The sequence below is a fragment of the Gymnoscopelus microlampas genome (assembly GCF_963454915.1).
Source record: "Gymnoscopelus microlampas genome assembly, chromosome: 21".
Lineage (NCBI taxonomy): Eukaryota > Metazoa > Chordata > Actinopteri > Myctophiformes > Myctophidae > Gymnoscopelus > Gymnoscopelus microlampas.
Window position 1 is genome coordinate 4,312,929 of NC_139958.1, and position 21,409 is coordinate 4,334,337.

The following is a 21,409-nucleotide window of genomic DNA, read 5'->3' on the forward strand; positions in this document are numbered from 1 at the left end:
ACACACACACACACACAGAGGAGGAAACCATGCAAAGGCACCAACCTGCTCATCAGGAGCGATTAGGGGTTCAGAGTCTTGCTCAAGGACACTTCCACACTAACTCTGGGGGAGCCCACAGGGATCGAACTGGGAACCTCTCGGTTCCCATCCGGCCGCTCTATCCCTGAGCCCCAACATCAAAATAAAACATATCAAAATGCATTCCTATTGTGGGCAGTGGTGTAAAGTAACTGAGTACATTTACTCAAGTACTGTATTTAAGTACAACAACTTTAGTTACTAGTTACTTTGCAGATATACATTATTACATTATAAAACATACATTAACTACGTTAGCCCGAGTGGCGACACGTTGTGAGCTTGTAGATCTGCTATTTTCAAACATTTTAGTACTTTTAGACATGACCAGGAACAGGTAACCGAAATGTATAAGGACACACAATAACGTGATGACATGATTGAGACCGGGAGCGGTCATTAATAAAGCAACTAAAAAACAAGAAGCTTTGTGTCTGATTCAATTCAGGTTAAACTAACTACCTCAGTAATATGTTTATGCAACGTGTTTTGGTCCTCAGTTAACAGTACCTAACTAATTAGTAACTAATAGTAAGTAACTAATAAGTAACTACCACCACAGTTAATAGTAAGTTAATAATAAGTTGTGTGTTCTGGTCGCTACACAGGACACCACAGCGTGAGAGAGAGAGAGATAAAAAGACTAAACAGTAACACTGTACTACTATAAATAATAGGATCATAGTGTGTTATAGTTTTAATAGGACAGGCTATTATAATCACTGCTATAAATGAATGCATTATTATAGTGTGATTATAAGGTTTAGGCAGAACTTTTCAGTTCTTGCATAATTTAATGCTTTTGATTTGACTTGAATTACAGAACCATTTAAAGATAGCCTGGTGAACCCTCCCTCCGGAAACGTCATTTGTAATTTATTTCAAATGGAAATGAGATTTTCCGGAGGGAGGGGTTTTACCAGGCTAATTTAAAGACACTTCGTAGCAAATGGCATGATTATTGTTATAAAGCAGGGGTCTTCAGGAGGGGGTCCGGGAACCCTAGGGGGTCCTCAGAGTTACTACAGGGGGTCCGCCAAATCTTTGTGTGTTACGATTCTTTTTTTTTTTTTTTACGTTAACCACTTGAACCCTAGCATCCCTTTTTCTGAGGAGAACTTTAGCCAAAAATAGCAGATCTACAAGCTCACAACGCCTCGCGCTGCGAGGCGTTGTGAGCTTGTAGATCTGCTATTTTTGGCAAAGAGGTACAGGTGTAGAGGGAAAAAAGAGCAGACCAAGTAAACAAAAAAAGTTTAAACTAAAACACAATTTTAAACAATATGGAGGGGGTCCCTGCTTCATCTCTCTCTCAGCTATAGGGGTCCCTGCTTCATCTCTCTCTCAGCTATAGGGGTCCCTGCTTCAGCACTTTACTTTACTTTCTTACGAATCTCAGAGTGCTACAGGTTAAAAGCATGGCATAAAAACAGGCAACCAAACAATTTCAAGGGACCCAACTAGGCTAGACTAAAGGGCCCAAATTAAAAAATAAAACTAGGTAACAATAAAATAACAAATGTCCAGGAAAAAATTAAGAAAACGCTTTGTTAAAAAGGTACCAAAAGTGGAGAGAGAGAGAGAGAGAGAGAGAGAGAGAGAGAGAGAGAGAGAGAGAGAGAGAGAGAGAGAGAGAGAGAGAGAGAGAGAGAGATCTATATAGTCATTCTGCCCATGGCAGTGCAATTGGTTTGACTGGTTTGAGAACTGGTAGATCTACAGCTCTAATCTGGCAGATTAAGAATTGCACTTTGTAAAAACTGTGGCTACGGGCATTCTAAGTAAAGCATCCTGTGTTTTTTATCAGATCTCAAACATTATTAAATGAAACCTGCTCTATCTTGCTCTACCCAGATGGTTTACTTTGTTCATGAAATGTAACATAATAACAATGATTCATTAACGTTAAGCACAACCCAAAGACGTTTCTGGTTGATGTGGATTTACTGTCATTTACATTAATGTTTGTACCTACTCTCTGGTGTGTGTGTGTGTGTGTGTGTGTGTGTGTGTGTGTGTGTGTGTGTGTGTGTGTGTGAAATTGAAATTGCGAGGGGACACATTTTTAATATAATTAAACTGAACAGTAGGTTTAGGTTATCATCCCGTTATGCCATTATGATTGATTTAACAACGCGATAGCTGAAATAAAATAACACTTACTGCCGTTAAATAGCATGTAGGAGAGCAAACATCGCGATGGCGCACTGGACTGGACAAAGGAGTTAGGATCAAAGGACCAGTGGTGGAAAAAGTACCCTACTCAAATGTTCTACTTAAGTAAAAGTATCAATATTGCAATGTAGAAGTACTCTGTTACAAGCAAAATTCCGGAATTAAAAATGTACTTAAGTAAAAGTACAAAAGTATTGGTATCAAAATGTACTTAAAGTACCAAAAGTAAAACAAGGAGTAACACGTGGATGACACAGCGTCACTGTGTTTACATTCCAACGCCTCTGTCTCCCTCCAGTGGACACGGTCAATATTACAGCTCAGTCTCTGTATTTTGAGACGCTCCTCACAGGGTCAAACTAGCTACTGACTGTTTTAAGTTCCCCTGATACTGTTTCAAGGAACCCCCCCCCCCCCCCCATGAATACAAACAGAACGTTTAATTAAATAAGTTTGAAGAGGCCTAATGGTGATTATTTAGTGAATTATGGATAATGCGTTTGTTTTGTTTTGAAGTGTTATAACATTGTATCATTTAATCTCGCAATAATATATTTGTTTTAAGTTAAATAAAGACAAAAACTAAAATCCACTCTATATTAATTATATTCACATTTATACATTTCAGAACAAAAGCCTCAGGCCTGACATAATAGGTTTAAGTAATGTAGCAATTTCCCTGTGCTGTGAGAAAGGAATTATAATATGGACATGATGTAACATTAATATACATGTGGTCATATTATATGTTAGTCCAGCAGAATATATAATATGGACATGATGTAACATTAATATACATGTGGTCATATTATATGTTATGTTACTTCTAGGCTGGACTATTGCAACACTTTATTATCAGGCTGCCCAAGTATAAGTCCCTAAATAGCCTGCAGCTAGTCCAGAATGCCGCTGCGCGCATACTGACAGGAACCAGAAGAAGAGATCATATCACTCCTTCATTGGCCTCTTTGCACTGGCTCCCGGTTAAATACAGAATAGAGTTTTTGGACAGGCACCAGTATATCTCAAATAACTCATCGAGCCCTATAAACCAGCCAGAACACCATTGCGTCCACAGTATGAAAAAAATGCTTACGGCTCCAGGAAACCCCCAAAAAGCTAGAACAGGAGGCAGAGCATTTAAGTTTCAGGCACCTCAGCTGTGGAACCTCCTTCCCAGTCTCAGTCCGTGAAGCAGACACACTCTGTATATTTAAGACTAGATTAAAAACCTTTCTCTATGATAAAGCCTATAGCCGAAGTGTATAGACTCAGTCACCCAATAGTCATCCTCTCTCCCCTCCCCACCTCCCCTCTCTCCTCTCGTCCTCTCTCTTCTCGTCCTCCCTTTTGGTTGTGTGGGTTTGTGTCCCATTGGTACAATCGTAATTAACCCTGTTACGGATTCACGCTCTAGTAAGGCCTGCCACTAATTCTACACCCGGGGACCCGCTCCCCGGAGTTTCTTTTATCTCCCACGTCGCAGCTCCATGGACTGCCACTACGGACCCCCAGCTGCGGCTCATGACTGTGACTGCGGACCGGGCCTCTCCTTGGAGCACGACCGTGGATTTCTACTACATTACACTATACCACTGCACTATACTGTATATTATCTTCTTAACATTCATAACATTCTTATATTATACCATTATATACTGCATACACATTATTGCTGTACTATATTATATTAGGCTATCATATACTATCTTACACTATTATATTTGCTACTATTGTTATTGTTACTACTTGTACTCCCCTCTGTCTCTCCCTCGCTCTCTCTTCTTTCCCCCGACACGGTCGAGGCAGAAGGACATGATGTAACATAGATTTACATGTGGTCATATTATATATTAGTCCAGTAGAATATATAATATGGACATGATGTAACATTAATAGACATGTGGTCATATTACATATTAGTCCAGCAGCCAAAGGGACTTTTTTTTATTGGTCCAAAATATTGTCTATTTACATACATTCATGAAACCATCTGCTGACCAACTGACCAGACATGTTTTATAGGGGGTTATCCAGGATAACCCCCTATAAAACATGTCTGGTCATTACTTAAACCTATTATTATGTGAGACCTGAGGCTTTTGTTCTGGAATGTATAAATATAATTAATATGGAGTGGATTTTATTTTTTGTCTTTATTTAACGTAAAACAAATATATTATTGTGAGATTAAATGATACAATGTTATAACACTTCAAAACAAAACACACACATTGTCCATAATTCACTAAATAATCACCATTAAGCCTCTTCAAACAGAGAGAGAGAGAGAGGGTCGTTCGGCCACAGACGGCCCCTTATTCTTAGCTGAGAGAGAGATGAAGCAGGGGGGTTTGAATGGCGTCTGACAGCGACAGCGACGAGTACAGGGAACTGAAACAGTCACTGCGCCGAAGTATAGCTGATAAAACTAGAGAGCCCTGGCAGATCATAAGTGACAAGAAGGAATTGCGCGACATACTAAGAGAAGAGGACACAAGGAGAAATGGAAATAAAAAGACTAGAGAGTCCAGGCAGTTGGAATCGGACCGCAAAGTCCAAAAGGAGAAAGAAAAGTTGAATGTTGAAAAAAAAAGGAGGAGAAATAATACAAGTTCAGAAAGTGATGACAGTGGAGAGGAAACATTTGTGGTTGGAATGAAATCTGAGGGTTTAAAAAATGGGGTCTTCAGAGATCCACACGGGGTAGGCAAGTATATAGAAGGAAAAGTTGGAAAGATAAGTGAGATAAGAGTAACAAGGAGTGGACTAGTCATAATTACGTGTAGAACAGAACAGCAATTGGAAGAAATATTGGGGATCACAGAGTTTGAGGACATTAAGGTAAGATGTTTTCGACTAGGAGCAAAACCAAGGAAGAGGGGAGTGATTAGTGGGGTGCCACTGGCACAAGATAGTGAGGCTTTTCTTCACATAGACGGTGTGTGTGAAGCCAGGAGGATGACAAGGAGGAGAGAGGGGATAAGGGAGGACAGCAAATTAGTTTGTTTGACATTTGAGGAGGAGCTACCGGAGAGAGTATATGTGGACTACGTAAGCTACAGAGTAAGGCCGTTTGAAGAAGCACCATTGCGGTGCTTTTGTTGTCAGGAATATGGGCATGTGGCAGCAGTATGCAGAGGAAAAAGCAGGTGTAAGATATGTGGAAAGGAAAACTGTGGGGGGGAATGTGACGAAGAGCAGGGGCAGCCAAAGTGTGTGAATTGTGAAGGGAGCCATTACACGGGAGCAACGCAATGCCCTAAAAGAGCTAAGGAAGTGGAGGTGAAAAGGATGAGGAACAAGGAAAGTGGAATGACGTATGCCGATGCTGTCAAGAGACTGGAGCTGGAGGGGAAGGAACGAGGGAAAGAGCAAAAGGAACCGGAGGGTGGAAACAATGGAGAGGAGATGAACATGTACTTTAACAAAAAGAGATTTTTGGCTTTCATTGCGATGGTGGTGAACTGTGCAGTGGAAATAACACGAAAGTCAGAGAGGATTAAAATGGTGTTGGACGCAGCTAGGAGGTTCTTAGATGTGGAAGGCATAAGTGCTGAAGAGCTGGACAATACTCTCAGAGAGGGGTTTGAGGAAACTCAGTCAATTGTGGCTGAGAAATAGAGCAGAAATGTTAGCAAGGGGATAAGTTGGGTGGGCACTATAAATAATTTGCACTGAGAAGAATATGTGATATATTTCCGACCTGTGGAGGGCAGCATTACACGCGATAGTGTACAGCCTGCCGGAAACTTAAAAGAAGAAGAAGAAGAAGAGAGAGAGAGAGAGGGAGCGAGCGAGAGCGAGAGAGCAAGCCTCCAGAACAGCAGGGGGCAGCATACCGGCAGTGCGTTCTACTCTACGGCACGCGCATGTGCAGGAGGAGGAGTCCACCACGCACTTCCTTGGTAAACACATGAAGGAGAATCGTCGTTTCTGATCAGATCAGTGAGTTAGTTTTATAAATACTTACATTTTTACATTCATACTGATATTATTATTGTCACAATGTATTGTTTAGACTGTTGTTGACTTAATGTACAAAGTCATTAATACTAGTTTAACGTTATTATCCTAGGTTACAGTTACACAGTGTTATTATATATTATATAGTTATTATCCTAGGTTACAGTTACACAGTGAGTCCACGTTGTAGTAGCAGAGATACAGCGTGGTTGTGATCCAGCCTTGGATCAACGTTTCTTAACAAGTTGAAAACTTGTTAAATTTGAAAATGAACATTTTTCAACATGCTACTTCTCTCTGAGAAGTAGCTCGCTCTCTCTCTCTCTCTCTCTCTCTCTCTCTCTCTCTCTCTCTCTCTCTCTCTCTCTCTCTCTCTCTCTCTCTCTCTCTCTCTCTCTCTCTCTCTCTCTCTCTCTCTCTCTCTCTCTCTCTCTCTCTCTCTCATAGAATGTCTGTGATCGTCTTACATACATTTCATGTATTCCAAACACACGGCCATAGATCGGTCCCATCCTCATATGGTTAGCGGAGGGATCTGCGCGGCATTAAAGTGCCTTAAACCATTGGTTCTCAAAGTGGGGTCCGGGGACCCCCAGGGGTCCTTGAGGGAGTTCCAGGGGGTCCCCAGCTAAATGATAGATTAGGCACCAAATGGACCCTTATGGGTCTGTAGCTCTGAGAGCGTACAAATGGAACCAAATGGACCCGTTCCATTTGTACACTCTCAGAGTTACATTGACATAGATTTTACAATATAAATTGCGGTCCAAGTGATAGAAATTCCATTAAATGGGGGTGCGTAGCCCTAATGCATGTCAAACTGGGGGTCCTTGAAATTAAAATGGTTGAGAATCACTGCTAGAGCTGTAAAAAAAATCTCTTATGGGGGTCCCTGGCATATCTTTCGAAATGGGGGTCCGTGGGCTAATAAGTGTCAATTTGGGGGTCCTTGACATGAAAAAGTTTGAGAACCACTGCTTTAAACTGCGTGTGTAACTCACCCAATAATGAACTCCTAAGACTTGGAGTCAGATGTTATCCTCTATAGTTTCATATCCATTTGAATGTTCTGTCAGAAAATGTGTGTTTAGTCAAATATCTCCACTTTTCCACGAGCTGCACACGGACGACTTACTGTCCGGGCGAGGGGCCCGGAATGAGTGAAGGACCGAATATATCTAAACTTCCTTTGGGAAGCACAAATGTTTGGGGCACACTGTTGGCAGGTGGTGTGATTGATTCATTGCCCCGCACCAATCACAACGCACCTGTCCCTATTCACACGGCGGCCATGTTGCTGTTAAAGGGGAAGACCACTCATTTTCAACATTGAACTATGTCTTTGATACACCTTAGAGCTGTTGTGTGGAAATAAGCGTACCGATCCGTCCCCACTAGAAACAAACCGAAACTCATTTAACAATAGCGTCCTCGGAGCAGACGAAACCACGGAAAGATATTCACATTTTAACTTGCTCTTTCATCATACAAACAAGTGGGCTTATAACCAAAACCATCCATGTTCTCTGGGAGAAGGTGGTGTTAGTGTTCCGTGTAGAAATATTGTTAGTGGGAATGAAAACATAGTCGCACCACCGGAAGTGAAAGGCTGAGGGCAGACCAAAAAAAAACCCGGTTTCCCTGAGCACGGGTGCTCCGTTCAAATCCCCCCAGAGCCAAGTGAAGGAGTAAAAACATTTGGCGATGGGTTCCCAGATTGGGCGAGTACAGACGCAGCACGGATCGCTTTAATGCCCCGCAGATCACTCCGCTAACCGTAAGCGCGCGGGACCGATCTATGGCTGTGTATTTTGGAACACATGACATGTATGTGAGATCATCATCACACATTCTAGGGCTACCTCTGGGCTATGTATCGGACCGTCCGGGGGGGGAGGACCCCGAGGAGTTCCAGGAGGAATGAGTGAATGTAAAATGAGTTAATAAAGCATCAAAACCTGTCTTTATTATGAAAGTAAAGACCTGGATCCTTCTCCAGCAGGTCCAGTGTCATCATGACGAGGTGGGCCAGAGCCAATAACGTCCACAAACATAAAGCAGCAGAAGCCACTCCGTGGAGCCAGCTGAAAGGAGGGGGAGGTGTGACAGCAGAGGATCACTACATGGTCACATGATCATGTGATCACTACATGGTCACATGATGATCACAAACACATGTTTAACCCATTAAGACCTGAGGCCGCGTCTAAAAAAATCAAAATCCTAACAAGTTTTCGGGAAAAAATATAAAAACATAATTTTCACGATTTTTCAAAAATAGCAGATCTACAAGCTCATAGCGCGGCACTCTGTGCCGCGCTATGAGCTTGTAGATCTGCTATTTTTGAATAGCCAATGAAATCTAAAGTGACACAGATGTGTTCCAGGTATCAATGGGTTAAATAGGCTAACCTTCAGAATGGATTCTGCATAAATTAATCTGTTGGGAAAATTGCCAAACATATTAAAAACTAACCGGAACTATAGCAGATCTACAAGCTCACAACGCATCAGCTCACAACGCGTTCCGATGCGTTGTGAGCTTCTAGATCAGACTTTTCCGGTATTTCATTTAATTTCCTTTCATGTACATATTAATTTTTTATTAAATGCTGTGTATGGCCTTATGTTGATTATCATTCGTCACACATGTATTTGCATATTGTAATTATCTGCCCTTTAACACACAGCCTACAAGACAAACATAAATATACTTTTTATTTCTATGTCCAAAACACAATTAACCCCATGTCTGTGTCATTTTAGATTTGAGCTGTATAAACATTGTTATACTTTGACTATTAAAAAATAGCAGATCTACAAGCTCATAGCGCGGCACTCGCCGCGCTATGAGCTTGTAGATCTGCTATTTTCGAAAAATCTTGAAAATGTGTGCAAATCTATGAATATATATATATTTTACAGGGATTTTTTTTTTTTTTTTAGGATTTTTTCTTAATTGCTTCTGGGGGTCCCTGGAACAAAATATTTTCAGATGGGGATCCGTGGCCCAGTACATATAATTTTGGCGGTCCTTGACATGAAAACGTTTGAGAACCACTGATATTCTAGCAACAGAAACATCTCAGAAAACTGTTAGGATTTAGAAGACATTTGTAGAATCCCGGATTGAATGGGTTAAAGTATTGATTGCAATTATTTTAATGTCAACCCTTAGCAGCACGAGGAGGAGCAGGAAGAGGAGGTGGCAACAACAGTAGCAGTGGATCTGGAGCAGGAAGAAGACCACAGTCCAGTCCGCCTGGAAGAACAGCCGGTTCTTACAGAGGAGCAGCGACCCAGAGGAGAGACGGCAGAGGTAGAGACTTAGGGGTGGGAGTGAACCGTGTATGTTCCTAACCAATCAGAGTGCAGAGAGTGTCTAAATGGGTTAAACTGTGGCCTAGGAGTGGGAGTGAACCTTGTATGTTCCTAACCAATCAGAGTGCAGAGAGTGTCTAAATGGGTTAAACTGTGGCCTAGGAGTGGGAGTGAACCTTGTATGCATCGTTCATAGGTTGGCGAAGCGTACCGAGTGCCGCGCTACGAGCTTGTAGATCTGCTATTTTTGAAAAATCGTGAAAATGTGTGAAAATCGTTGAATAATATGTATATATTATTTTAAAGCGAACATTTAGCAGAAATGTTAGAAAATAGCAGATATACAAGCTCATAGCGCGGCACCGAGTGCCGCGCTATGAGCTTGTAGATCTGCTATTTTTGAAAAATCGTGAAAAAATATTTTTCATATATTTTTTTCAAAAAACTGTTAGGATTTAGATTTTTTTAAAAGAATCGCCTCAGGTCTTAATGGGTTAATGGGTTAAATGTTGTGTATTGTTGTGATCAGCCCCGGGGGGAGCAGACCCTTTGAGACGAACACACACAACTACAACAACAACAGGAGGCTCAGGTCTGTTCAGGAAGAAGAAGGAGTATCATGACAACACCGACGTCAACGGCTTCCTGGAGTACCTGCAGGAGACGGGACAGGCTCTACCGCGAGGAGGAGGAGGAGGACGACAGGAGGAGGACAGAGGACTGAGGGAGGAGGTGGAGACGGCCTTGTGGAAGGACAGACGGAGGGAGGACAGGAGGATAAAGAGACAGGACAACAAGAAGAGCAGCATGGTGAGAGAGAGAGAGAGAGATCAGGAGAAACATGGTTTATTACGTCACAGTGTAATTATTCACAATAACTACACTGTGTAGTTATTGTTTGCTGTTCTACTGTACATATACTTATATATATATATACAGCAAACACGTACGTGTACAGAAAAGTGTCTTGTCCTTGTACCTCGTTTCTTTTTCTCTCCATTTTGACTTTATTTTGTGTATGTGTTTGGTTAAAGGGTAGGCGTAATAAGCGATGGCTTCAGCCTATACATTTTTGTTCAGAAATGTGTTTCTTTTCTTTATAAATTAGTTTTTTTTTCGTATTCCCTATGAAATATTAACTATGTTACCACAAAATGTACTGAAATAAACTCAACTCAACTAAACACAAGCTCTTAATATAATAATTTCCATTGGTTAAACATTTCATATTAAAGGAGAATTCCAGTCATTTTAGATGTGTCGCTAATCACTCACCAACATACAAAGGGCCGTTGACTTTTTCTATAGAAGCCCCTGTTGTCCATTGTGGAGACCCCTTCCACTGGCATAATGGAGTAATGCGGATAAACAAAAATTGCCTATTTTAGCAGCTCCAAACTTCGTTTTTTTTTCACTAATCCTCATTATGCAGTGTACTAACACTCAAACATGCACTGAATGTCCCTTATGAGCTGCCGTTCATGCAGAACGACATGGAGCTGGTTGCTTGTTTCTCTCACAGAATCTGGCAACACCGAGGACTAGCTTAAAAACAAACTTTGGAGCTGCTAAAATAGGCCATTTTTGTTTATCCGCATTACTCCATTATGCCAGTGGAAGGGGTCTCCACAATGGACAACAGGGGCTTCTCTGGAAAAATTCAACGGCCCTTTGTATGTTGGTGAGAGATTAGCGACACATCAAAGCAAACATCTAAAAATGACTGGAATTCTCCTGTAAATATTTACGCTGGCCAAAAAAATCCCCCGATCTGGCGTGCGTGCGTGTGTAATACTGTTGTATTCATGTTCTCTCTCCCTCCTCTTTTGTCTCATCCTGTCCTCTAGCTGTGTTTTAACTGCAGGAGGCCGGGTCACGGGGTGTCAGACTGTCCTGAGGCCCGCAGGGACCAGGAGATGGGGACGGGTATCTGCTACCGCTGTGGCTCCACGGAGCATGACCTGCAGACATGCAGAGCTAAAGTAGACCCTGCTGTCGGTGAGGAAACGCAAAGCCTGACATTTCTGTTACCAATGTGTTGAGTAGCAGTGGCGTGCACAGATATTTTGAGGGGCAGGTGCTCAAGTAAATTATACTACTTTTTTTGTTTACTTGGTCTGCTCTTTTTTTCCCTCTACACCTATACCTCTTTGCCAAAAATAGCCGATCTACAAGCCCACAACGCCTCGCAGCACGAGGCGTTGTGGGCTTGTAGATCGGCTATTTTTGGCTAAAGTTCTCCTCAGAAAAGGGATGCTAGGTTTCGAGTGGTTGTGGTAAAAAGAAAAATCATATCACAAAGATTTGGTGGACCCCCTGTAGTAACTCTGAGGACCCCCTTGGGGTCCCGGACCCCCTGTTGAAGACCCCTGCTGTAAACTGGGGAAAAAAAGGGCACTTCTGGTCAAGAGGGCAAAGGGCAGGTGCTCTAGCACCACCTAGAGTCTATCTGTGCACGTCCCTGGTTGGTAGATGTTATTACTGTCTAAGTTTGGCCCAAGATGACTCGGCTTGAAAGTCACGTGTACCGTTTACTCTGTTTACATTAAAGGGGAGATTATTACGTGCATTAGTTTACTCTGTTTATATTAAAGGGGAGATTATTACGTACATTAGTTTACTCTGTTTATATTAAAGGAGATTATTACGTGCATCGTTGAATGTGGGGAAACGTGTCTCGAACCCCCAGGCTGTGAGTCCCAAAGTGTCCCCGACCTTTGAACTCACACTTAACCCCTTAACTGCTCCACTCTGAGCTCACATCAGGACCAGATGAAACTCTCTCTCTCTCTCTCCCGTATGTTGGCGGTGCCTTGATGGCGTCGTAATGGATGATTTTACACTTGGTTGCATGCTGAAAATAGCCGATCTACAAGCTCTCGCGTTGCGCTGCGACGTGTTGTGAGCTTGTAGATCTGCCTTTTTCAGAGCACAACACCCGAGCGCAACCAAACATAAAATGACTTGTCTTTTAGTTCTACTGGATATCTTCTCCTCCAGTCTTAGTTCTACTGGATCTCTACTCCTCTAGATCCCTCACTAACATTTTAGTCTAGTTTTTATTTGTTGACAAAATTGTCAATATATTTAGCCTCAGTTTTAGTCGTCGTAGCTTAGTTTGTATTTTATTTAGTTTTCGCCAGTGAATAAAGGTATTCAACGAACATGTTTCGTCATAGTTTTAGTCGACGAAATCAACACTGAGTATGTTAATGTCATGGTCATGTGTCTATGTATTGTAACATGTATGTTAAGGTCATGGTCATGTGTTTCAGGTGACTACCCCTACGCAAAGTGCTTCATCTGTGGTCAGAACGGTCACCTGTCATCGTCCTGTCCAGATAACCCCAAAGGCCTCTACGCAGCAGGTATTAGAACCAACACACTTCATGTCGACCGTTAGACATCGTTTTGCGTTATTAGTTAACGGTCGTTTTGCACACGTGTTCTGAATCATTACATACGGTCTCTGTCGGGTCGGGTGGAAACCTCATATGTCTAAAACTTTTGCTTTTCAGGATTAAAATTCAAAAGCAGCAGATCTACAAGCTCGAAACGCGCCGCGTTTCGAGCTTGTAGATCTGCTGCTTTTGATGCTTTTGTGTGACGCTGTAGTGTGATCAATAGGGCGTTAAATTACAAAGAAATAAGGGGGGGGGAAACGTTGGAGACACGAGTTTTCTGCCCGACAGCGATGATATAATTGTAAGTTAAAAGTGTACGATGTTTGTTTAGTGATCTCTCTTTCGTTCTAGATTTGTTTCCGTCGGCTGTTCAAAACATAGCAGATATGCAAGCTCACAGCGCGGCACTTCGTGCTACACTTGCGAGCTTGTACATCTGCTATGTTTTGATTATTATTATTGGAACGTTTGAGAACTACTGATTTAAAAGGCATGTGTGGAATTGGCCTCGGGTCTTAACGGGTTAACTGACAGTGTTGATTTAATTTTAGTCAGAGTCTTTTGAATTTAATTCTGTTTAGTTTTAGTCGACTAAATATCGTAAGGTTTTAGTCGACTAAAATGTATTTTTGACGGGGTGTGATGGGCGTGATCTTCACTTAGCTGCAGGCCGAAAATAGCCGATCTACAAGCTCACAACGCGGCGCGTTGTGAGCTTGTAGATCGGCTGTTTTCGGTCTGTGACACGCACGCGCACCATGTGATGACTTGTCTTAGTTCTACTGGATCTCTTCTCCTCTCGTCCCTCACTAACATCTAGTGTCTGGTTTTCATTTGGCGACGAAATTGTCAATCGTCTTAGTTTTAGTCGTCATAGCTTAGTTTTTATTTAGTTTTCCTGGGTGAATAAAGGTATTAATCAAGACATTTTTCGTCATAGTTTTAGTCCACTAAATCAACACTGATGACATGTTTCTCTGCAGGAGGTTGCTGTCGGGTGTGTGGTTCGGTCGAACACTTCCAGAAGGACTGTCCAGAGCACCAAGCTTCATGTGAGTGTTAGAGACCCTCTGCTCTCCTTTCAATACATCAATACACTTCTACTGTAGCGGTCCTAGGCATTAAAGGGATAGTTCACCCCCAAAATGTCATTTTCTCTATGGATTAGTCACTCCATGCCATGGAGACTTGAATTCATGGATATTTTTTTTGTTTTTGTCTTATTCCTAAAACAATAATCTGATGACCGGCAGCGGTTCCGGTAGGAGACACGTCATATAGTGTGTTCCGTAGCCAACTCTGTGTTGACGTGGTGTGTCTGTAGCTAACTCTGTGTTTGTTCGTAGCTAACTCTGTGACGGTGGGATGGCTGTCCAACAACATGAGCGCTGACCACGAGGACGTCCAGGACCAACCGGAGAAGAAAGAAAAGCCAAAACAAACCAAGGTGGTGAAGTTTTGACGTTTCTCAACGTCAGAGAAATGATGGATCCCCCCCTGGTCTTCAGCCGTGTACACTCTCACAGTGTACACGGCTCTCAACCGATTCCACAAAATGCCTTCTAAATCCCAACAGTTTTCTAAATACTTATGTTGCTGTAATATCAGTGGTTCTCAAACTTTTTCATAACCCCTCCATAGACCCCTCCAGAAGCAAAGATTTGAGTTAAAAATGTTCACTTTAAAATAATATATATTTTCACTGATTTGCACACATTTTCACAATTTTTCAAAAATAGCAGATTTACAAGCTTGTAGATCTGCTATTTTTGAATAGCCAAAGTGTAAAATAATGTTTTTTTTTTGCTCAAATCTAAGATGTGTTCCTGGTCTCAGAGTTAAATGAACACAGTGTAGATTGGTGGCCTAGTAATGCATTAGCACAGTAGTTCTCAAACCTTTTCCTGTCAAGGACCCTCAAATTGATACATATTTGGCCGCGGTTTGGACCCCCCCCCCCATCTAAAAATGATTTGTACCGGGGACCCCCAGAAGATAAAGATGTTTGTGTAAAAAACATCAAAATGATTCAAAATCTTCCAAACATTTTCGATATTTGTTCTAATATTTTTGAATAGCCAACATATAAATGGATAAGGTGGTCAAGATTATTGTGATGCTGTGTTAACTACTTTTGCTGGGGTCCCCCAAGGACCCCTGGGGGTCCCCGAACCCCACCTTGAGAACCAGTGCATTAGTAAACTGGGGGTCCCTGAAATGAAGAGAAAAAACACATCACTTCAAAGCTGTTTGACATTTGGACAGAATTCCACTCTGCTAAACAGAGCATGATGGACATGATAGATCAGATTGTTCTGGCATACAGTGATTATCTTTATGAACTGATCATCATAATGAATGGCCTGCTGTGTCCGTATTATTTAACATTGAAGTGAATGGAGCAGCAACTTTTTGGAAAATGTTCTCTCTTGGTTCTTTGTGACGAACGGAAAAACCTTTTTTCTTTTTTGTTGTAAAAATATTTTTTTTTGCAGATAATGACTTAACGACATGATCGTGATAATCCAACTATGCTTAAAAATCTAAATGCCACTTCTGTTGTAATCACTTGTGAACCCCCAGCATCCTTATTTTGGTGGGGGGGGGGGGGGGGGGGGGGGGGTTACGTTCGCCAAAAATAGACGATCTACAAGCTCAACGCGTTGCAAAGCTTGTAGATCGGCTACTTTTTTGAAACGTCGTACTGAATTTGCCTCTTGTGTTGCCTCTGTTTTTCCGCTCGACGAAAAGCTAATTCATTCTAGTGCAGGGGTCTTCAACAAGGGGTCCGGGACCCCTAGGGGGTCCTCAGAGCTACTATAGGGGGTCCGCCAAATCTTTGTGTGATATGATTTTGTTTTTTTACATTAACCCAGAGAACTTTAGCCAAAAATAGCCGATCTACAAGCTCACAACGCCTCGCAGGCGTTGTGAGCTTGTAGATCGTCTATTTTTTGGCAAAGAGCTTTAGTGTAGAGAGGGGAAAAATGACCAGACCAAGTAAAACAAAAGTTTAATCTGAAACGCAATTTCATACAATATAGAGGGGGGGGGGGGGTCCCTGTTTCATCTCTCTCAGCTAGGGGGTCCTTGGCCTGAAATGTTGAAGACCCCTGTCCTAGTGTGTGACGGTTGTCGTCCCATCCCTAATTGATGGTCCTACTCAATGGCCTTTTGTAACTCTGCTCTGAGTGTGGGATTGAAAGACCACTTTGTGAGCATAGTTCATTCTGTATAATGTCAACACTTTGATATAACGTTTGAGTAAAACATTCAATAAACGATTTGTTTGTCTACAGTATGTTGCCTTTTTCCATTGGATTCCTTCATTCAAAAGTAGGGCAAGTGATTTTATTTGGTTAAAATAAGTGTTAAACAGCTGCATATTGTGATAGTAATCATTACTTTAGTGTTTGTTCAGTAACAGGAATCAGGTCGGGATGCAAATTTCATCCAATCAGAATGGAGAACTCAGTCAGGATACAGATGAACCCATTAAGACCGGGCACGCGTCACTTAAGATTTCTTTAGGCTATTCAAAAATAGCAGATATACAAGCTCGTAGATCTGCTATTTTTTGGAAAATCTTGAAAAATCTTTTTTTTTTTTCAAAAAACTGTTAGGATTTAGAAAACATTTTTAAGAATCGCCTCAGGTCTTAATGGGTTAAACAAGTGAGGTGGGAAGTGATGACACAAACAAATGAGCAGACACACAAGTGGAACACTATGAAAATGAAGCTGACATGTTGCAAACCCCCTGAAAATGTATTTTCTGCTGGAGAGACATGGAGAGAGCCCTGTTACTGAACAAACACCATGTAATGTAATATCTACAGCAAGGATTACTTTCAATATATTTAATATAGACTAAAACTAGACTAACAGTAAAACATTTCAGGTGACTAAAGTAAAACTAAATGGAATTTTATTCACATGACTGAAACTGAATAAAATGTGCTGTCAAAATCAACACTAGTCCAGACAAACACAATAACAGGTGACGTTCCGACCGTGTGCGCCGTCTACCGTGTGCATTCAGGAGTGTTAGGTTATTTTTATTATCTTATTTATCTGTATTTATATTTTGTAGACTCTTCTTTGCATAGAGGGAGCTCCTTTCACCTCTGATACTCTGTTTGTTCTGATTACCTGCATCTAAGCTCTCACACAGGTGAACCCAATGTTCTGGTGATTGGTGTTACCCCTGACATCTGCCCATGTAATACAATGACATGACCTGACCAGTAGATGGCACAACAATAATGTAAAAAAGAATAATCAATACAGTTGATCACACAAAATGAAAACATAATTCACAATTTTCAGACAAAATAAAATAAATACACCACAAAATTCAACCCATCTCTGGGACAGCTACAGTGTATGATATGCTACTGATGTTGGGGACCCAATGGCCTATCCTCTGGCACCAACATTTGCTTTCTGTTTAAAAAGGCCCTTTTAATTGATTTATTTTTACTTTGAACGTTTTGAGGTTTTTCAAGTAACTGTGTTGATTCCCTCCCATTAATTGTGGCAATAATAATATTATTATTTTTATTACATTTTTAGTCCCACCAATGTGGGGTCCTAGAGTCTAGAGCAGGGGTCTTCAACATTTTCAGGCCAAGGACCCCCTAACTGAGAGAGAGATGAAGCAGGGACCCCCTACTCTATATTGTATAAAATTGTGTTTCAGATAAACTTTTGCTGCTCTTTTTTCCCTCTCCCTCTCCTCTCTTTGCCAAAAATAGCCGATCTGCTAGAGATGTCGGAATGGAAGGCGGTTACCGCTTAGTTGACCCATTGAATCCGGAAACGCATGTGCCGCGCTATGAGCTTATAGATCTGCTATTTTTGAACATATGTATTTTTAAAGTGAACACTTGTAACTCAAATCTTTGCTTCTGGGGATTCTACAAATGTCTTCTAAAAAAACAGTTTTTTGAAAAACTTAAGTTGCTATAATATCAGTGGTTCTCATTCTCAAACTTTGTCATGTCAAGGACCCCCAAAATGATATGTATTTGGCCACAGACCCTCCTTCTTTGTGTCATCACTTCCAATTACATTTGTTTTAAATGAGGAGTTCACCCAAAAAATGACTTATTTTCTATCAATTGCACACCACATGAAGCCTTGAATTCATGGATTTTTTGTTTTTGTGGCATTCCTAAGCCAAGAATTTGATTACCGGGTGTATTTCCGGTAGGAGACACAAATAATCTACTTTGTGTCTCCTACCGGATACATTAGCCGGTAGGAGACGGGAATCAAATGATTAGCTTAGGAATGCGACAAAAATAAAAAATAATACATGGATTCAAGGCTTCATGGGGTGTGCAATTGATAGATAATAAGTCATTTTTTGGGTGAACTACTCCTTTAAGCCTATCCTGGCTGTTACGTTCTCTATCCTGATTGGATAAATTGTGTAATAAAGTGTATGTTATGTTTAATAAAGAGCTGGAGAGACATGGAGACTCCTGTTACTGAGCAAACACTCTGAGTGAGTACTATCAGAATATAAAGCTATTTAACACGTATTTAACTTACAGGTATTTATTACCTGTAAATTAAGACTGAGGATTGTACAGTGTAGAATGAGTTCCCATGCAATACAATGGAAATGCTATCAAATGGGGGTGGATGGCCTAATGCAAACTGGCGTCCTTGACATTAAAAATAATACATATGTAATATATATCAATGCTCAATGGTAATCACAAGTCAAACTTTCTTCTGGTTTTGATGGAAAGAGACCATTTGTCAGGGAAGCTTGTTTTCATCATAGACAGTAATAATCTCCGGGGTGTTTCTGCCCTCTAGTGGCTGCATGTTACTGCACCTGCTTATTTGTTGTGGATGAATGACGTTCCAGACCCTCTCTTTGTTGACAGTTTATTCTGGTAAGAATAGACACAATTCTCTGGTCAGAAACCTCTTTTGGTGTAACACACGCCTCAGCAGCACGTCTTGGGCAAATCTAATCAAGACTGGCCTATTCTAACAATCAATAAACATACAACACAATGCAATACAATGAAATAAAACAAAACAATATGTACCTGGTAAGAATAGACACAATTCTCTGGTCAGAAACCTCTTTTGGTGTAACACACGCCTCAGCAGCACGTCTACAACAGAATTAACAGCAGTTTGTTGTAGACAATATACTGTTTGGTATGTCAAAATGACTAACTGAAAACATGTACAAAGCATCACTACTTCATGTAGGTACATTTAGCATGTTTAGAATGACCAGTATTCATCACAGTATCACAGTAAACTCTTATTGAAAATATAGTGTGCTGAGGAACACATCTTACCTTGGGCAAATCTAATCAAGACTGGCACCCCTCTAACATGGACACCTGTGTTACTCAATAAGGTGCCGCCCACTAACCAATAAGAAATGCCCTTACTTAGGGAGCAAGTGGAACCCACTAATCTCTGTTACATGTCATCTTGTTTTGAGTGTGTGGGGATCTCATTTTAAATAAGCCATTGTGCTTTTATGAGCGATTCAGTTTAGAGGACCGTGTATTGTAAATGGTACTTCCATGTCTTTTCTAAATAAAGTATTCAATCAATCAATCAATCAATCAAAAAAATATGTTGTTTTAGGTCATGTGTTTATTGTTCATCGTTTACGTTACTGTTAAAATGTGGTTGAAAGCATGGGGCTGTGTGTTTTGGGGTTATTTTAATACATTAATAATAAATAAACTATATATTTTACAGTAGGCCTAATGCATGTTTCACGTCATCTGCTACAGGCGTTTCATAGACTCTTTAAACAAATGTTGTACAGCTGAGAAATGTGTTGATCTTCAGAACACTGTGTGACCCATTTCAACAAGTGAATGAATGTCCAAGACAGAACCTTGGGTTCAGGACAGGACGGGCCTGACTCAGTAGCTTGAGCTGGTCCTGCTTTCTGCCTTGTTTATCATTTGGAAGACATTGACAATGTCTGTGACAGACAAACACCAGAAGGTATTAATATAGAAAATAATGTGTACAATAATAATGAATAGGCTAAACAGCATCTACAGGGAGCTTTATCTTCTTTTTTTGTTTAAAGAACCTTTATGCTCAAAAGAAATCATCCGTAAGGGAGTTGCTTATGAATAAACACATGTAATAAGTAGTGTCCAGGTGTGTGAACGTAAACCTCTATCTAGACTTTTTCTTAGTTCATCTTATGTGTCACGACGCGTTGTGAGCTTGTAGATAGGCTATTTTCAAATAGCCTAGGTATAAAATAGGGATAAAGTGGTTAATGTATGTTTCATAATGTAATAACTTATGTCTGCAAAGTAAAAGTACAATATTTGCCTCTGAGATGTAGTGGAGGAGAAGTAAAAGTATAGACAATTTGAAATACTCACAGTAAAATAGTACCTCAACATTGTACTTAAGTACAGTACTTGAATAAATACGCTTAATTACTTTACACCACTGCCTGACACCATCCATTATAGGATGTGTAACACTGGGTTCTTTCAAAATGGGCCTGAAAAAACATCTATCATCAGACCACAAGGAGAGGAAAATGTCATTTTCTCATCTCTTTTGTAAAAAATGTTATGCAATGTTGATTAATTGAATACATAGGACCACAATGGAAACAAGTCCCCGGGACCTTTTTGTGTTATCCTTTGAGCCTTAAAAAGTAGATCTCTCCCTAAATACAAGGTAAAGACAAGCAGTAAAAAATTAAAAAAAAGAACATAACCAGATATTTTCTGTAACAGAACATTTTCTTTTACTCTGAACAAGAGAACACTGTCTCCAAACATGGCTCTGTTTGTAAGAGCCCAATCTGGGAACCCAGAACTAACTGAAAATGAAAAACAGCGACCTCTGCTGTTTGCTCTATCTCACTTAGCTCTGGGCGGAAGAAAACGCAGCACACGTGCGCAAGGAAACCGGTTTTTTTGGTCTGCCTTCACCGCTCCACTTCCGGGTGGTGCGACTATGTTTTCATTCCCACTAACAATATTTCTACACGGAACACTAACACCACTTCTCCCAGAGAAAATGGATGGTTTTGGTTATAAGCCCACTTGTTTCTATGATGAAAGAGCAAGTTCAAATGTGAATATCTTTCCGTGGTTTTGTCTGCTCCGCGGACGCTATTGTTAAGTTAGTTTCGGTTAGTTTCGAGGGGGGAAGGGTCGACAGACACGTGAATCCCGCCCACTACATTTGATTGGGTAAAGCGCGGCCTGCTTCCTGATCTGATAGCACGCCCACTTGAAACCAATGCGCACGGGTTGTCAACACGGCTACCGACAGATTCCAACGCAGAGCAGAATCTGTTCTTGAGAGATTAGTAAGAGCCCTCTGACTTCTGGGACACAGAAAACACTAATGGAAACAGGGCATGAGAAGGTATTCAAATATTATATTATAATTCTTATAGACAACAGAATTTTGAGATTTAAGGAAAGT

General features: G+C 40.9%; 1 protein-coding gene across 3 annotated transcripts; it reads left to right on the forward strand.

Annotated features, from left to right (window-relative positions):
• Positions 1-6,148: 6,148 nt before the first annotated feature.
• Positions 6,149-16,248, forward strand: zcchc9 (zinc finger, CCHC domain containing 9). 3 transcript variants are annotated; one of them, XM_084047499.1, is made up of 8 exons: positions 6,149-6,204; positions 8,222-8,322; positions 9,401-9,541; positions 10,073-10,353; positions 11,391-11,541; positions 12,819-12,911; positions 13,931-13,999; positions 14,294-16,248. In XM_084047499.1, the coding sequence occupies exons 2-8, from the start codon at positions 8,238-8,240 to the stop codon at positions 14,407-14,409; spliced, it is 936 nt and encodes a 311-aa protein (XP_083903625.1). In that variant the 5' UTR covers positions 6,149-6,204; positions 8,222-8,237; the 3' UTR covers positions 14,410-16,248. The 3 variants fall into 3 exon arrangements, with proteins under 3 accessions (XP_083903625.1, XP_083903627.1, XP_083903626.1); XM_084047501.1 differs by having other exon boundaries at positions 9,404-9,541; XM_084047500.1 differs by having other exon boundaries at positions 6,178-6,204; positions 8,225-8,322.
• Positions 16,249-21,409: the final 5,161 nt, after the last annotated feature.